At 40.8% G+C, this 19142-nt stretch overlaps 1 protein-coding gene across 3 annotated transcripts in view; it reads right to left on the bottom strand.

Moving 5' to 3' along the window:
- ASTN2 (astrotactin 2) overlaps positions 1 to 19142 on the bottom strand; it is a 1032132-nt gene that overhangs the window by 392772 nt on the left and 620218 nt on the right. For all 3 annotated transcript variants that reach the window (XM_017949334.2, XM_017949333.2, XM_017949331.2), the window contains one exon: positions 12269 to 12457. In XM_017949334.2, the coding sequence (XP_017804823.2) occupies positions 12269 to 12457 (189 nt within the window). The remainder of the gene's footprint in view (positions 1 to 12268; positions 12458 to 19142) is intronic.

The raw sequence follows: 19142 nt of genomic DNA on the forward strand, positions 1-19142 counted from the left end.
TATATATATATATAGAATTCAATCATTCAACACATATTCAGCAGGAACTGGGGACACAGCAGTGAACAACACAGACAAAAATTCCTGCCCTCATGGAGCATATGTTATCCCTACAATGGAAAAACATGGCATGTCTGAAACGTAGGAGGAAGATCTATAAACATTGATAGCTCTCCAAGAGCTATGAGTAAATGAAAAATTCAAGGTGCAGAACAGTATGGCTGGCTGGCTAGCTAGCTATTTCGATCATATGATCCCCCTTGGAAATACATATTTTAATTTATTTAAAATTCTGGTGAATACAAAAGGAACTTAATAGTCCTTTGGGAAACGGGATTGAGGTCCGGAAAAAAGAGAATCTTAAATATGTTTGAAAAACAAACAAACAAACAAACAAAAAAAGCTGGTCCTCGGACCTAGCAGCTCATTTGAAATGCAGAGCCTAAGAATTTATTACCTGTGGCCTACTGATGCATAATCTATATTTTAGCAGGCAATCGGTTTGTACATTAGAGTTTGAGAAGCACCAGTATAATTCATGTGTACTGAGTTCTGACTTTAAGCAGATATATGGAAAATTCCCACCTTTAGATAGGGTTTTCATGCATAATAATGATGATGAGCTATTATTTGCTTCACAGCTCTTAGAGGATCATATAGTTTAGACCAGGAGTGTCCAATTTTTTGACTTCCCTGGGCCATACTGAAAGAAGAATGGTCTTGAGCCACACATAAAATACGCTAACACCAATAATAGCTGATATGCAAAAAACAAAAACAAAAACAAAATGCAACAACAAAAATCATATTTCTTTTTTCTTTTTTTAGATGGGGTTTCACTCTTGTTGCCCAGGCTGGAGTGCAATGGTGCAATCTTGGCTCACCGCAACCTACATCTCCCAGGTTCAAGTGATTGTCCTGCCTCAGCCTTCCCGAGTAGCTGGGATTACAGGCATGCACCACCAAGCCTGGCTAATTTTGTATTTTCAGTAGAGATGGGGTTTCTCCACGTTGGTCAGGCTGGTCTCGAACTCCTGACCTTAGGTGATCCGCCTGCTTCGGCCTCTCAAAGTGCTGGGATTACAGGTGTAAGCCACTGAGCCCAGCCAAAAACTTCATAATATTTTAAGAAAGTTTACAAATTTTTGATGGGCCACATTCAAAGCCATCCTGAGCCACACATGGCTCGTGGGCTGTGGGTTGGACGAGCTTGGTCTAGACCATGTGCTTGTGCCTGAGCACACACATTATCTAGAGGCTGTGGAGTGTTTACAAGAGCAGCCCTTCAATCCTGGCTCCGTCATTTACACGCTGTGTGGCCTTGAATGCCATGCTTCATTTCTCTGGGCTTCAATTTTCTCATGTAAAGAGTATGAGCATCAATCTGCTTTGTCAACATGTGTCATGGGAGAAATATCTGCCTATGCCCCCCAAACACAGGTTTTGAAAGGGATAGAAAACATCGTTTTACAAGATGGATTATGCTTTAAGGGTATTGGGAAATGGACAGAGGATGTGATGTGGTGATAATAGGGGAAGAAAACTAGGACAGGTAGTAGGTGAGTGAGACTGATGTGGAGTCCAGCAAGACTTGCTGGTTAAGCTTCATGCTGTTTGAAAGGGCCTCCTTTCCTATTGGGCAAGTGGCACTTCTATGCTTATTGGTAATTTTTGTTGTTGTTTTTGTTTTGTTTGTTTGCTTGTTTTTTTGAGACAGAGTTTCACTCGTGTTGCCCAGACTAGAGTACAATGGCACGATCTCGGCTCACTGCAATCTCCGCCTTCTGGGTTCAAGCAATTCTCCTGCCTCAGCCTCGCAATTAGCTGGGATTACAGGCACCCGCCACCACACCCAGCTCATTTTTTTGTATTTTTAATAGAGACGGGATTTCACCATGTTGGCCAGGCTGGTCTCGAACTCCTTACCTCGTGATCCACCCACCTTGGCCTCCCAAAGTGCTGGGATTACAGGTGTGAGCCACCGCACCTGGCCTTATCATTAAATATTTTTAATATCACCCCAGAGGTGGGAGATTAGCACACCACTGCAACTTTTGGATCTGGGCCCAGGCCCTTTATCGAATTCCACATAGTAAATATGAACACTTAAATCCCACATTCCTAATGAGATGTATTTCACTATAGAATGTTCAGGCAGGAAAAAAAAAGGGTGACCCTATAAGACACAGGTGACAGAACACACTGGAGAGATTATGTTTTCCTGAGGCTGTGATTCTACACTGCTAGCTGAGCTGTCCACTTCCCATGACCCTCATCCCCAGAGCATGAAGGGCTGAGCTTCCACCCCTATCCTGGGCATTTGATGAAAGCACCATGTTTACCAAAACATGTGCTGCTTGGAAGAAGTTGAGAGGATAACCCTGGCTCCAGTTCAGAAAAAAGTTTTGCAGGGAATGAAAAAAAAAAAAAAAAAATCTTCATTTGCTGTATGGCTCCTGGAATTGGGGGGAAAGGAATGCAATTTAAGGCAGAGAAAGGAATATTTATTGGGAACCTACTGTGTGCTGGGAGCTTTGCTTATTTGCCTGTTAAATCCTTGCCAAAGCTCTTGGAGGATATTTTAAGATAAAACGCCACTTTATCGTTGAAGATCTTGAGATTATTGAAGTTAAGAAATTTATCCAAAGCCACACAGCTTGGAAAGGGCAGACACGGGATTTGGACCCTCTTAGCTTTTAACAGCAGCACACCAGTCAGGAAGAGGATCTAGTCCCTGCATAATCCTGCATATGCAGGTGAGCTTTGCTTACAGCGCCTCCTTAGTGATGAACCTGGTAGCCCCCTATGGCACGTGGGTCTTCTGTCTGCCAAGGACAGATATGAAACAGGTTCCAATTCCCTTTAATTATCTCAACACCAGGAAGTGGGCATTGTTACTATTATTCTTAATTTAGGGATGGGGGAAATTGAGGCTTAATGAAATAATGTGCCTCCAGTCACACCGTTGACCAAAGGCAAGCTGGGTCTCTGAGTCCAGAGCTAGCCTCTTAAACACCAAGTCATTGTATCCCAAAATTGTTGGATCATATGAACCACCTGGAAATACTGGTAAAAATGCACTTTTCTGATCCCCTTCTCTGGGAAAAATGGTGGGTCTTGGTGTAGTCCCTTGTGATTCTTGTGAATAGGAAAGGCTTCACTAAGCTCCTGGCCATAAGAGTTGAGTAGCAAAAATGCTATGCTTTGTATCAGATGCTCTCAGCCTCTGTCTGATATTTGCACTAGCCTTAATTTACAGAAGAGGCCACAGAAACCAGGGAGAAGAATGGTCAAGGGTGATACAGCAGGAAATGGCAGAACAGTATCAGAAACTCATAGGAGAAGAAGGTATAATTGCAGTTGTCAGAAACTAGGTGAACGGAAAAATGGGGAGGCAAGGACTAAAGGGTACAAGGTTTTGGGAACAAAGTTTTATTATGCAAGATAAATAAGTTCTGGAGATCTATTTTACAGTATAGTCTCCATAGCTAACAATACTGTATTGTAGACTCAAATTTCACTAAGATATGTTAAGTGTTTCATTTTGTTTTTTGAGACAGGATCTCACAGTGTCACTCAGGCTGGAATGCAGTGGTGCCATCACGGCTCACTGCAGCCTTAAACTCCTGGGCTCTCGTGAGCCTCTCAAGTAGCTGTGACTACTGCTGCACAACACCATGTTCAGCTAACTTTTTTTTTTTTTTTTTTTAGAGATGTGATATCACTATAATCCTCAGACTAGTCTTGAACTCCTGGCCTCAAGAGATCCTCCCATCTTGGCATACCAAAATGCACAAAAAAACTAAATAAACAAAGAGGGTAGGAGAAAGCTATGGAAGGTAATGGATCTATCTATGGCCTTGATGGTGGTGATGGTTTCACTCGTATATACTTATCTCCAAACTAATCGAGTTGTGTACATTAAATACGAACAGCTTTTTTAATGTCAATTATACTTTAATAAAGTGGTTTGAAAAAAGAAATTTAGCTTTCTGATTCCAGCCCCTATGGTACGCCCAACATTGGTCTTGATTCCTGCCAAAGATGTCAGAAAACCTTGGAAACATGGAGCCACACAAAAGAAAAGAGATTTTTTTCTGTAACCAGTTCAGGAGTTAGACTGCCAGGAAAATTCACCCCTTGACTCCTCTAATCCAGTTCCAAATGCTGTCCTCAGTGCACTTCCAAGATCTTGCCGATGGTCCCGCAAAGAAGGCAGCAAACTGCTATGTTTCCAAGTGACAAATTAAGGATTTTGCTAAGAGCTTGAATATTGCAGAATATTGCTTCATAGAGAGGCTTGGGAATAGCCTTGAAATATCAGAAGCTAATGCCTCCTTTTAATTAATACTGTCTCCACTAACAGCCTCTTTTGCTTTTTCTTATTTCAATGAGATCATCATCTGTTACAAAGCACACAGACCTGAGAGTGCACAAACACAACTTCCAGGCCTGGTTCTGCCACTAATTCTCTACGGGACCTTGGCATTGGTGCTTCTGTACAGGGTTGGATGCCATGTCTCCAAGCCTTCAGACAGAATATAGTGCAGACAAACAGGCTGAGGGTTGAAGGACTGGCTTATTCATGTATTAGTGATACAACTTTAGGCACTTTACTTAACCACTGTGAGCCTCAGGTATCCCATCTACTATAGGGGAGAGTTTGGCCAGGTGCAGTGGCTCACACCTATAATTACAACACTTTGGGAGGCCGAGGTGGGAGGATCACTTGAGGCCAGGAGTTCAAGACCAGCCTGGCCAACATGGTGAAACCTTGTCTCTACTAAAGATACATAAATTAGCTGGGCATGATGGCACACGTATGTAATCCCAGCTATTCTGGAGGCTGAAGCAGGAGAATCAGTTCAGCCCAGGAGGCACAGGTTGCAGTGAGCCAAGATCGTGCCACTGCACTCCAGCCTGGGCGACAGAGCAAGACTCTGTCCCATACAAACAAACAAACAAACAAGAGGAGAGTTTGTACAAATTGTTCTCCAAGGTTTTTCCAGCTATAAAGTTTGTGGTTCTTCAGTAACTGAATGAAAGAAATTGACAAGAGAATAGAAGGACGTATTATAGTTCTCAGAGGCTGCAATATGAAACAGGAGAGTGCTAGGAGCCTGGAAGGCATGACTGCTAAGTGAACTTTGGTGTTAAACCCAGATGCTATCACTTCTTTAGCTGTTTGACTGCTAGGCTAGTTAGCCTAATCTCTCTGTGCTTCAGTGTCCCACAGATATTTCTGTGCCTTTGCTTCTCAGCGTCTTACGATGTGCTGAGATAAGATAGCATGTCTTATCGTAAGACGCATCATAAGATAGCATGTCTCTGTCCAGTCCTTTGAGATAGCAATGGGACTTAATTTGACTAGAAATAGAAGCAGAATTTCACTGCTAGGAGAAAGTTATGATAGCCAAGTTTGTTTCTCACTATGAAAGCATTAATGGAAGCACAGAAAGGTGATTCTTCTGTCAGTCTAGATTTCCAAACACTAGAACGGCCAGGGCCCCTGCCATCCAGGGAGAGGCATGTGGTATGACCAACACATAAAAACTTTCACATTCAAGCCACTGAAGTTTGAAATTGTTTGTTCCCAAGACACAAACTAATGCATTCTGACTGATACATTCATTTCCTTTTATTCATAAAGCCAAGTTGTTAATGGCTCCTTTGCAATAGGTGTGAAAAGATCAAATGGAAAAACACATAAAGTATTCAGTATAAGACCAGACACATAAAAAATGTGCACACCATTAAAAGGGGGGAGGAGGGAAAGAGGTGGAAGGGAGGGGAAAGAAGGTTTCAGAAGCAGCATGTTTAATTAATCGTCTCTTAGGAAGGCACTAGAAAAATCATAGGCCAGAACAGCTTTGGAGACCACTTAATAAGAACTGACTCAGTATCCTCAGTGGGGGAAAGAGTGAATGCTACTAACAAAGACCAGCTTTCCTTGAATCCTTATAGAAAGCCCTTCTGTCTTGCCAGGCGTGGGTTGTCGGTGCTGAATCCCCAAATCCCACATCTTACCCCAAACTGTCCTCTTATGCTATACAATATGCACATCTGATAAGCAGACAAGATTGAAAAGTCCCTTTCTAATAAATCTTTCATGAGCTCCTCCAGCTCTTTGCAGGTCATTCTTGAGGGCCTATGGGCAAATGCCTGTGGCCAGCAGACCTATCTTATTTATGATGAGGCCTTTGCAAGATCTACCACTGTAATTTGCTCAGTCCCCATTTCCAAGCAACTTCTCCTTCCTGCCATTTCTGAGACACCAGGTTCAATAATAGTTCTTGACTGATGTTTATCTAAATCTCTGCAATCTATAACCAAAGTTGACCTTTCTTCCTTATAGGAATGAAGTAGAATGAATGAGGGTAAGGGGGCAGGGAGAGAGTAAAAAACAAACAAATAAACATCAAATACCACCAACCTTTGGTGAGTTTATCTCACTTGAACAGTCTGTCAATTCCCACACTGATCAAGAACAAAGGAAAGGGGATTCTGACAGTGACCCTATATGGATCACTAAGACCAACATTGTGCACTGGAAGGGATAAGAAACAACAAAGCTTGACATCGCTTACTGGACCTGGGAGCAATTTGGAAGCAAAATCATTGGCTCTTCCCATTTCCACAGAACTTGACATTTTACCAAAGGCTTCATTCATGTCAATTTCAACCTAATTCCTATCCAGTGGTCTCTCTCATCTCCATCCAGTCTCTCAAAACAAGCCCCATTCCCTTCCTAGGAATAAACTGTATTTTGACTTTTGTATGAACTCCGTGTACTTCTTTCTTGATCTTTTCATGTCTCCTTCAGTCTTTCCATCTTGCACACATTTCCCACTTCCCCACCTTCTGTTGTCTGTCTCTGTAACTCTTTAACTCTGTTCACTGCTCTACATCTCTTCTTAATTCTTTCTTTGCTTGCTGTTCCCTCCTGCTGTGACACAGGCTGTTCTTTAGCGTCTCCTCTGTTTTTGCCTCTCTCTCCCTGCCTCTGCTCTGTCTGTCTGAGTCTCCTTGTCACTCTTGCCCTATCTTAAGCTTTCCATGTGAGTCCCTTAATGTGCACCATGCTTAATCTTTGCACACAGTGCGAACCCTCGGACTAGTCAGGAAATATCACCACATGCTCACACCCTCAGGAACAGGCTGTAGCCTACATGCAGTGACCTGAAGAGGTAGCTCCCCATGGAGTGGTCCTTGCCTAAGATCCCTCCTTAGTTATCAATTTGGTCTCCCCCTGTGACACCTGGGTCCTCACTCTACACTGAGAATAGGGATAGAACACATAGCCCTCCTCACCACATGCTGATATGGGATATAAAGTAGTTGCATACATCCTTTATTGCAGAACAAGAAACCAGGGAGCACTGGTTTGGGAGTCCGAAACTAACTTTCAGCATGAGAGGAGTTCCAGTCACTGTGAATACTGAGCCAGTTATATCCTTTCCTGAGCTTCTGTTTCTCCATCTGTACAAGTAAGGTCTGAAATAGTTAATCTTTAAGTTCTCGTCTAGGTCAGAGACATTACATTTTTAAGCGCTTTGTAAAGCAGAAATCCGGGTTGCTCTTTCAGAGATTCAAGAGAGGAAATGGAAAACACAGACCTCTCTTGTATCAGCAGTTGCTAGGTGGGGTGATCTAGGCAGGGGCAGGGAGGAGAACAAAGCAGAACTGTAGCTGTCACACAGGAGACACTAGCTGGTAGAGAGTTTGATATCCTCGGCCAGCCAATTGTCAGGAAATGAGGCATATGGTGAGACGGCTGGTGGCAGTACTTGCTGGCTACTCTCTAGGGCTGGACCAGAGATTACTTAGAGGAGGGAGGAAAGGAAGTAGGAGGAGGAGAGAAATGACAACTGCATTTGATGCTGAAATACTTGCAGGCTTTCAGTAACATGAAGGATAAAGGAGCTCCATTCTCCCCACTGCCTGGAGCTCAGGAAGGGAGACTTGAAAAAGATAAATTTAGGGCTGAGCGCGGTGGCTCATGCCTGTAATCCCAGCACTTTGGGAGGCCGAGGTGGGTGGATCACGAGGTCAGGAGTTTGAGACCCATCTGACCAACATAGTGAAACCCTTTCTCTATTAAAAATACAAAAAATTAGCCAGGTGTGGTGTGTGCCTGTAATCCCAGCTACTTGGGAGGCTGAGGCAGGAGAATCGTGTGAACCCGGGAGGCGGAGGTTGCAGTGAGCTGAGATCACGCCACTGCACTCCAGCCCAGGCAACAGTGTGAGGCTCCATTTCAAAAGGAAAGAAAAGGAAAAGATAAATTTAGACTCATCAGAAGTGGCTTGCCTTTCCACAGTGGGGAGGCAACTGACTTAGCATGGTTCCAAGAGGTTACATGGTCGGGAGATGGAAATAATTGCAAAGAAAGTTTAGCTGAAGCCAAGGATGACAGAGCTTAAATGGAATGGATTGCTCTAATATAATGGTGGTAGTCTTGGGAGTTTTCTAAATCTTGAGGCTGTCATCAAAAGAGAAAATCCTGGTCTGTTCACTCTACTCCTCTCCATGGGCAAATCAGGGCACTTAGGCTCTGGCTGTTCAGAGGCAATCCAGGGTTGAGAAGTTGGAAACAATAAGCAGAGTGTTTGAGGCAGAACAAAGACTTTTAATGGGCCTAAAGTTGTGTCTGGGACTGGGACTGGACACCCCTAGGCCAGGCTTTAAGATGCCATGCTCTTTTCTTTTCTTTTCTTTTGAGACAGAGTCTCGCTCTGTCATCCAGGCTGGAGTGCAGTGGCGCTATCTCGGCTCACTGCAAGTTCCGCCTCCCGGGTTCACGCCATTCCCCTCCCTCAGCCTCCCGAGTAGCTGGGACTACAGGCGCCCACCACCACGCCTGGCTAATTTTTTGTATTTTTAGGAGAGACGGGGTTTCACTGTGTAAGCCAGGATAGTCTTGATCTTCTAACCTCGTGATCCGCCCGCCTCAGCCTCCCAAAGTGCTGGGATTACAGGCCTGAGCCACCACCCCCAGCGGTGCCATGCTCTTTCTTACTGACGAGTCTGTTGGCGGCGGGAAGATAAACACCCCAGGCAGTCAGGAGGTCTGAGAACATGGGCTGGTCCCACAATGACTTGCTTTGTGAACAAGTCCTTTCCCTGCATGTGAAATGAGATCCCAGGATTTAATGAAGTTTGTTCAGGATCTAGCCTCTTACTACACATGTGGATCCTTCTTTTGGACCAAGCTATTCTTCACACAAGAGAATGGTACATTGACTCAATTATCAAATGCCAGTTACTCTGAGAGCTGCTGTGAGAAATGAAACTCCATAAAACATGCAATGTACCTATGGAAATGGCTAGCTTCTGTTAAAAGCACCCCGTTTTAAAGATGAAGCGTAGAATTATGCTTGTCGTGGATGGGGCTGGGATTTGAAGTCAGGTTCATTTGCAAGTCTGTTTTCTTGACTCCCACTGTTGCTTTTCCATATGTCTGGGCCTTTGCAGGCTCCTTCCTGGACAGGAAAATGCCCTTTAACTCTTATCTCTCCCAAGAGGCACTATTCTTTGCTATCACTTCAAACCTCAGTTCACAAGCCTTGTCTTTTGAGAAGCCCTTTATCTTTCCTTCTAATTCCTTTCAACAGGCTTCCCATGGGAACTCTTTGGAAACCATTGTCTTTCCTTGGAACACTGCTTTGCAAATTAAATTTTTCTATTTTTTTAAAACTTGTGCGTGTCATCTTGCAAGCTTTTAAATTTCTTCCTCAAAGAGAAGGAATAATTCCTTATTTTTTTCTTTTGTATTCCAAGCAGCATTATTCTATCCATGATGTTGCTCAAGACATACTTTCATAGACCATTAAAATTATAGAAAACTAGTATCATAGAATCTCAGCATTGAACCACAGTTCATCCAGACTATCCTTAAATTTCCCTCAGAGCTTTTTCTGATTTTTGTTGTTCTTTATTTTTTTATTTTTTCTAAATAGACAAGTGTTCACTCGGTTGCCCAGACTGGATTTCAGTGGCATGATCATAGCTCACTGTAACCTTGAGTGGCCAGGCTCAAGTGATGGTCCTGCCTCAGCCTCACGAGTAGCTGGGACTACAGGCATGTACCACCATGTTCCAATAACTGTTTTATTTTTTATTTTATTTTATTTTATTTTATTTTGAGATGGAGTCTTGCTCTGTCGCCCAGGCTGGAGTGCAGTGGCGCGATCTCGGCTTACTGCAAGCTCTGCCTCCCGGGTTTATGCTATTCTCCTGCCTCAGCCTCCCAAGTAGCTGGGACTACAAGTGCCTGCTACCACACCTGGCTAATTTTTTTGTATCTTTAGTAGAGATGGGGTTTCACCGTGTTAGCCAGGATAGTCTCAATCTCCTGACCTCGTGGTCTGCCCGCCTCGGCCTTCCAAAGTGCTGGGATTACAGGTGTGAGCCACCACGCCAGGCCCAGTTTTAATTTCTTTTTCTTTTCTTTTTTTTTTTTAAAGCAGAGATGGAGTCTTGCAAAGTTACCCAGGCTGGTCTCAAACTCCTGGGCTCAAGTGATCCTCCCACCTAGGCCTCCCACAGTGTTGGAATTACAGGTGTGAGCCACCATCCCTGGCTCAGAGCTTTTCCAGTAAAGTAGCATTCAGCCTCTGATTGAGTATCTGAGTCGTGGGTCCACCTGCCAACGATACCTAAAGTGTCAGAGGGGCTATTTCTCTCTCATTTTCCATCTTATGCCCAATAACCAGCATGGTACATGGGAAAGAGGAGGTTCTGAAAGAGTATATGATGATTACAAGGATGAACAGTTTTAGTGAATTCACATCTCCATTCTCATTCTCTAAAATGGGAGTAAGAGGGTATGCTGAATTGAAATACAAGAGCAAGGTTTTAGAGTCAGCTGAAGTTACATCTGATTCCTGACTCTACCTCTTACTAGATGATGAACTTGAGAAAGTCACTCAACCTCTCTGGATTAATTTCTCAATTGTAAAATGGAGGTCATAGTGCCTCCAATGATTCCAATAATGAAGCTAAAATGAAATTATCTTGGCTCTCCTCTTTCCTTGAAGGGAGTCTTTGGAAAGCTACTTTAGATTTCTGTTTCTCTTCCGTATAAAAAGGATGATAATAACCCCTGCCTCACAGGATCATTGTGAGGATTACATAACTTAATAGATAAAAAGTACTTAGAAAACCCTTTTGCGTATGCTGAATCAATGTTAGTGGACATTATTATTGTTAGCAGTAGTAGTTACTAGTAAAGAGCTTGATACAGAATAATTATTAATAAATGGTAACCATTATTACCACTCATAATACAATTATCACTACTATTAGTAAGATGATGGAGTGGAAACAATGACTATCATGGTGACTTATTACTAGTTCTGACTTTTATTGATATGACCTCAAATGATTAGGAGAACCTTGCTTTGTGATAATATCTTATTCTTTTTTTACGCAAACATGGCTAAAAGTATGTGTGTGTGCATGTGTGTGTGTGTGTGTGTGCATTTAGATAATCCTTTTCTATACATGCAACAAATCTCACTCTACTACCTTATGGTTCTTCAAGCTTTGAGGCATGAATAAGTCACCACTTAAGGTTTATCTTCTTTAGGCAGAACAGTTCCAGTTTCTTCAACTGTCCAAGGAAACCCTTTACCAACATCTTGCATGTTTAATCCTCACATAATCTGGCCAACCTAGCCATCACTCACTTATTGAGTGAAAAAAGCAATTTCTAAACAGCTTTACTGGGATTTAGGGTGTGTGTGTGTGTGTGTGTGTGTGTGTGTGTGTGTGTGTGTAGGCAGATAGGAAAAAACAGAGCAAGAAAGAGAGAAGTAGAAATTTTAAGAGCATTCAGGAAAATGTTAATTCTAGGTATATCTGGGTGATGGGATTTTTATTTCCTACTACATTAAATGTCTTTATTTTTGAACTGCCTGAACAGCATACATAAAATACTTATTTTTCAGTAGACTGAAAGATTAATTAATGTTTTTCAAAATGCCATTAACTGTACTTATAGGATAATTAAAGATTGAATTTAAAATATGTGGATAGAGCTAGGAAAATGGTATAGTGGGACAAATATATGCCAGGACCATGAAAAAGAAACCTTATGGAATAAATTTAGCTGACTTTCAACACTCTTTAAGAGGGTACCTGTGAGCTTAAAGTGATGTTGGCCTGAATAACAGGTTTCTACCCCATTGTGCCCATGGCTTCCTCCCTGTGCCCAGGTTGCTTGTCAGTGACTCAGACCAGCAATATGCAAGTATCTACAGCATACCTAAAGGTCATCTGGAAGACTTGGCCTTGGTTCACATGCTGGGTCCGGTTGTTGTAACCATGTAGCATTTCTCCAAAGAGGGTATCATTGAATTTGGAGTCAGGTTTGAGGCACTTGGGGCCCTCGCAGACATCTGAGAGCATTAAGCAGGATTTTCCATCAGGAGCCAGTTTGTACTCCTCCACGCAACTGTATGATAAAACAGAGCTGAGAATTAGCTTCACACCCTGAATGCCCCCATTGGGGGTGACCTAAAACCAAGGCCTCCTTTCCCTGCAAAACAGGTCAGAGTTTAGGAAGGAGACAGCTATTCTGCCTGGAATCTATCTAGGGCACAGATGTCTAGAGAGAAGCACATTAATACTGCAAATTGGTAAATTCAAGGAAAGTCATTTGTGACATTTTAGAGGAGTCAAGGGGACACCAGCATGCACATCCACACACAAAGCAAATTTAAAAACTGTTTCCCATGAACACACAGACTTTAAAAAGCATGACAGACCAATTCACAGGGAATTATCAACTAGTGTCTCAAACCAGAATCTATTCCCAGTGCATCTGTCAACGAAGCTTGAAGACTGTAGCAAATACAAGGTTTTTATCATCCTGGTAGCTCAGAGGTGAAACTTTCCAGGACCATGGACAGCACAAGGCTTCTGTTCACTTAGGGATTTTAGCAGCCTCCGTTAGTCTAACCACCCATTTCTGATAGCCAGAAAAGCCCTTGACCAGCCTTTGAGACAGCGATGGTCTCATCTATGGGCAAAACAGGCATCTGAATATTTGCAACTTGAAGATTTGCAGGGACAAAGAAATCTCAGAGAGGCGTGAGCTGGAGTGGATGGGGGTGGTTGGGGCAAGAAATCAGAGATCTCAGCCCCTAAAAAATCATTCCAGAAACTCGAATTCTATGAGTGTCTACCTTTTCAAAGTTCAGCGCTACACACTAGGGGTATGGTGCACATAAATAAGTAAAGACAAGAAAATCGTCTGTGAGATTGGACAGACCTGTACAAATTTCATTTTTCTCCTTGTGACCTATGTGAACATGAGTGAGTCATTTAATGTCTATGATCCCCAGTTTCCTCATGTGTAAAATACAGTAGACACTCCTACCTTTCTTAATTCAGTAGGATGCTATAAGGTCACATGATATATTGGCCACAAAAAAAACCCAGGAATTGCAATGTACTTAACACAATAATCATAACAGTGGTAGTAATGGTGGTATTTCTATTTGTTGAGCATGCACTATTCACTGAACACTTTATGTATTTATTATATAACCATGAAGAAAGAGTAATATCATCATTTCTGCTTTACACATAAGCAAAATAAGGAGCCAAGATGTAAAGCATGTCATACTATAAGTAGCAAAGTTGATATTCAAATTCAGTTCTGTTAGAAAAAGGGACATTTGTCTATTTTTGTCTCCTCCAAATCTAGTGCCTTCTATGTGCACAAAATGACCCTGGTTGGGTTATACCAGTTTGAGAAAGTATACAGCAGGCAATCGCTTATTTGCCTCTCTTTCAAAGGGTGTAGCAAAGATTCATTGATTCTAACTGCAAAGGGTCTCAGGAACTCAGATGGGAGAAGGAAGAGGCTCTGTATGGTGGTTTGGAAAGAAAATGTACACAGGTTGTGGGAAGCAGTAGCTGATGCTACAGATATAGAGTTGAACTGGAGGCAGAAAGAAGACAAGCATAGCTGAAAACTTGACCCAAGATTACTCTAGTGAAAAGCCAGGAAGTCTCATGCATGAAGCAAACCGTCACTGTTTCTCCGCTTTCCCCAATCCCTGGTGTACTGCACTGATGCACTGATTGTCTTTCTAACGTTCACATGTTCCTTTCCATAGTGCAATGGGGAAATCTCTTGGAAAAGGGCCCTGTCTCGGAGCCTTGGTAAAGTATATCCCCTTCTTTTTGCATCTGCTAAATATTACTAAGTCCCTTTTAATACAGTTGCAGTGCAGATGAAATGAGTGTATATGGAAGTGAATCGTACATGATGAGTGCTTGATAAAGTCTAGTTCCATCCATTTATTCAGAAAATATGGAGAAATGTTTTCCTGGATATACTGGCTAGAGTTCTCTCTCTCTCTCTCTCTCTCTCTCTCTCCCCCCCCCCCATCCACACACACCCACATGCCTGTGTAACTGTGAATAAATATATTATTGTTGAAGTTGAGTAAACATTATCAAAGTCTGGCTGGGCGCAGTGGCTCACGCCTGTAATCCCAACACTTTAGGAGGGTGAGGCAGGTGGATCATGAGGTCAGGCGTTCGAACCAGCCTGACCAACATAGTGAAACCCTGTCTCTACTAAAAATAAAAAATAATAAAAATTAGCCAGGCATGGTGGCAGGTGCCTGTAATCCCAGCTACTCAGGAGGCGGAGGCAGGAGAATCACTTGAACCTGGGAAGTGGAGGTTGTAGTGAGCCGAGATCATGCCACTGCACTCCAGTTCAAGCAACAATGTGAGACTCCATCTCAAAAACAAAACAAAACAAAACAAACCATTATCAAAGTCTATAGAGTAAAATATGGAACTTCTTCATTTCCCACTCCTCACTTCCTGTCCCAGAAGTCACCATTGTTAATTGTTATGTGCTCTTCCGGGAGTTTTTCGATCATTTAAATACATATTGTGCGTGTATGTTTGTGTGTGTGTGTGTGTGTGTGTGTATACATACACATTTCTTTGAATTTGCAGACTAAATTGGGGGGATTTATATACACACACATATGCACATACACATTTCATAATAAACTCATAAACCGAATTACACTATATATTGTTGTGAGACACGCATTTGCACCTGATGCTATTTCTTGGAGATCTTTTCAAAATACTAACATATAGATCTATCTTTTTTAATGGTTATTTGGCATTGCACAGTATAAATGTACCATAATGCTTTTAACTAATTTTTATTGATGGGCACTTTGGCAGTTTATAGCTGTTTGTTATTAAGAACAGTGCCATAATGAAGATCTTTACACATATATCATTGCGCCCAACTATGTGATTCTGTAAAAGAGATACTCAGAAAAGAAATTGCTTGGTCAATGTTTTATGAATTTAAAAATTTTGATAGATCTACTAAATAGTCACCTGTAGAGTCTCTACCATTTACAATCCTATAATTGATGAATGGGAGATCCCATTTTTCTACATCTTTCATGTTCATTACTGCCAATCTAGGATAGGAAAAATAACTCATTTTTGTTTGGATTTGCATTTACCTTGTTACTGATTAAGTTCAGCACCTTTCTTTTCACATTATGGTCACTTGCATTTCTCCTTCTATAGATTATCCATTAATGTACATTGACTATTTTTCTATTGTGATATTTGCCCTTTTCTTTGTATTGGTTTATATATGCTCTAAATATTTTCTGGGTAGTTATCCTTCACCTTCCATATATATTAACATTTTTTCCAGTCTGTGCTTGTATTTTAATCTTGCTTTTGATATCTTATTACCTCTCTCCCTTGGTCTTTGTGTCTGAAATTTGTGCAATCTTTAGAAACCCACAAGATGATAAATATATTTCTGTATATTATTGTAGTATTGCATAGGTTTAAAAAATCTTTGGTTATTTAATATGTATAGCATTTATTTTTGAATGTAGTGTGAGTGGTTATTTTAACTTAACTGTTTTTTAAAATGGCTGACAATTGTCTGAAATGTGTGACCTTTCAACAACAAACTTGAAATGTTATTTTTTTTACACGTGTAATCCCTACATATGCCATGTATACATGGTTGGTGTTTTTCCTGTTTAATTATCTGTATATTCCTGCAGTAATTCCAAGCTATTTTAATTACTGTAGCTTTATTGTCTGTTTTGGATATAGTAATAAAGTAATACTCCTCCCCTTCATCAACACTAGTTTTCTGTTTCCAAAGTCCTGACTGCTCTTCCATGCTTTTCCTTTCAAATGAATTTCAGAATGGGCTTATCAAATTATATGCAAATCCCTAGTGGAATTTTGGGTGGCCATGCTTTGAATTTGTAAACTAAATTGGGGGAAGATTTTAATACTAATTTTATTTACTTTTCTTTTATTTAATAAATACGTTTTGCAAGTTAACTCTGTGCTGGGCACTTCTGATAACTGTGACAAAGACATCTTGCCTTAACAACACCATGTCCTCTTCCTGGACTACATGTCTAAGCCTGTCTTGCAGTTGGGCTGAAGGGGCCACGTAACTGAATTCTGAACAATGGAATCTGTGCTGACACCATACAAGTCACTACCAGACTTAGCCTTTTCAAAACATCCTGTGATTTTCAAGCTGCCTCTTCCCTTGTTATGGCAAGCTTGGAAACCATGTGTTCCTGATACATTCTACAGGATGGAGGAAGACTGCCACAATCACAATAGACTTTGCACAAATAAGAAATTAACTTTTGTGCACAAACTTCTGGTTGGGGGAGGAGGCTCACTGGCTACAGGAAGAAAGCTTATTTTATCCTGACTAATACAGCATCTTTATAATTTGGAGTCCTCTAATTCAGAAACATAGTTTGTATCTCTATCAACTGTTCTTTTAAAACATTCAGTGAAGTTTTTGACTATTTGCATAAAGGTTTTGCACGTGTCTTTTGGAGATTATTCATGGGCATTTATGAAAGGCACTATGCTGTAGAGGTTTATCCAAGTATGTTTTGGATCCAGACTAACAGAGTTCAAATCCTGAGTCTGCCACTTACCAGTTGTGTGACTTCAGACAAACTACGTAACCTCTCTGTACTTCCTTTGCTTGTGTGTAAAGATCATATGTGCCTTTTAGAGTGAAAAATTACACTGTTGCATTCTTTTAAACTTCAGGAATAGGATCAGTTTTTCATGTATGCTTTCTTTTATGTTTTCTACATAGTTATTACTGATTTGAGAAAAGCTGTTACTGATTTTCCTAAGTTGATGTTGTATCCTACGAACATAAAGAACTTAAACATTCTAACATGTCTACTAAATTTTTCTAAATGGATAAGCATATAGTTGCTCAGTTTGGGTATTAGGATTACGGAATAAGTTAAAAAACTATCCTTTTTTGTTTCTTTCTCTGGATCAGTTTATATAGGAAAGATGTTATCCATTACCTGATAATTAGATAAGTCTTGCCTATAAAATCCCCTGGGCTTGATGACTTCTTTTCAGTTGTGTATATTTAGCTCTTATCATTTATTTCCTTATTATCTGCCTATTTAGATTTTCTATATCCTCATGACTCAAACTTGGTAATTTATATTTTCTAACATTATAATGCATTTTATCGAGACTTTCATATGTATTGGTGTAAAGTTCTAAGCAGTGTTCTCATTAAATTTTTTTTGTCTTTTATGTTTCTATAGTTAAAGCACTAGCTCATTCGTAATGTGTTTTTGTTTTCTTTGCTCTCTCCTTTGAATAGGCCTTTTGTGTTTTGTATTTTATTGGTGAGCTTCCTTTTTTCTTTTCTATTTAATTTATTTCAGCTTTTATTTGTATTAATTCCTTCCTGCTGTTTTCTCTGACTTTGTTTTATACTTCTTTTTATGGCTGCTTGAGTTAAATGCCTCATTTGTTTGTTTTCAATCTTTCTTGCTTCTTAATAAATGCCTTGAAGCTTCTGACTGCGGCTTTGCCCACACCCCATAAGTTTGACATGCAGCCCTCATGCTCCTGCTCATTTCTAACGAGGTGAAAATTTGAGTTTGATTTTTTCCATATCTAAGTGTCACTTAGAAGATATTTAAAAATATAATTCCAAAGTAGATAATTTGTTTGTTCCTCTTTTTCTAATATTACTGCATTTTTAGACTGACAATGTAGTTTGTATAATTTCTTTTTTTTCTTTTTCTTTTTCTTTTTTTTTTTGAGACGGAGTCTCGCTCTGTCGCCCAGGCTGGAGTGCAGTGGCCGGATCTCAGCTCACTGCAAGCTCCGCCTCCCGGGTTTGCGCCATTCTCCTGCCTCAGCCTCCCGAGTAGCTGGGACTACAGGTGCCCGCCACCTCGCCCCGCTAGTTTTTTTGTAGTTTTTTAGTAGAGACGGGGTTTCACCGTGTTAGCCAGGATGGTCTCAATCTCCTGACCTCGTGATCCGCCCGTCTCGGCCTCCCAAAGTGCTGGGATTACAGGCTTGAGCCACCGCGCCCGGCCAGTCTGTATAATTTCTATGTTGGTGAATTTATTGAGATTCTAAGGGAGTCACAAGTTGAGATTTTAGAGCTAACTAAACTTGAGTTCAAATACAGGTTGTGCCATCTACCAGTTATATGACCTTGATCAAGTCTGCTAATTTCCCTAGGCTTTGGTGTCATAATCCATTAAGGAAAATGACAATCCTTATCATGGGGATGTAAAAATTAGAGATAACTTATACAAAGGATGAAACCATATCTCTCATACGGTATTCAAGTAATGCATCAGCTATTATGCTTATTATTGTTATTGTTGTTGTTATTCAGTCTATTAACCCATTTCCATATCCTAGGAAGTATAAATTTATTTCCATTGGTACTCATATCCTAGTTGCTAGCCTCTCCCTAGATCCAGGTTTCTTAAAGTTGACATAGTTGCTATTCTTTGATTCCTTTTTTTTCTGCTTCACAGCACATAATTGATAACTTCTTATATGGCATTCATTGGAAATAAGGTATATATATATAATTTGTCTATATTTATGCCTATGGAATTATATAGAAGTCAAATATATGTATTATTTGTGTGTGTATGTGTGTCTGAGTGTATGTGTGTACATCTCCAAAAGACATGTGCAAAACCTTTATGCACAAAGTCAAAAACTTCACTGAATGTTTTAAAAGAACAGTTGATAGAGATACAAACTATGTTTCTGAATTAGAGGACTCCAAA

Source organism: Papio anubis, chromosome 13 (assembly GCF_008728515.1).
Source record: "Papio anubis isolate 15944 chromosome 13, Panubis1.0, whole genome shotgun sequence".
Lineage (NCBI taxonomy): Eukaryota > Metazoa > Chordata > Mammalia > Primates > Cercopithecidae > Papio > Papio anubis.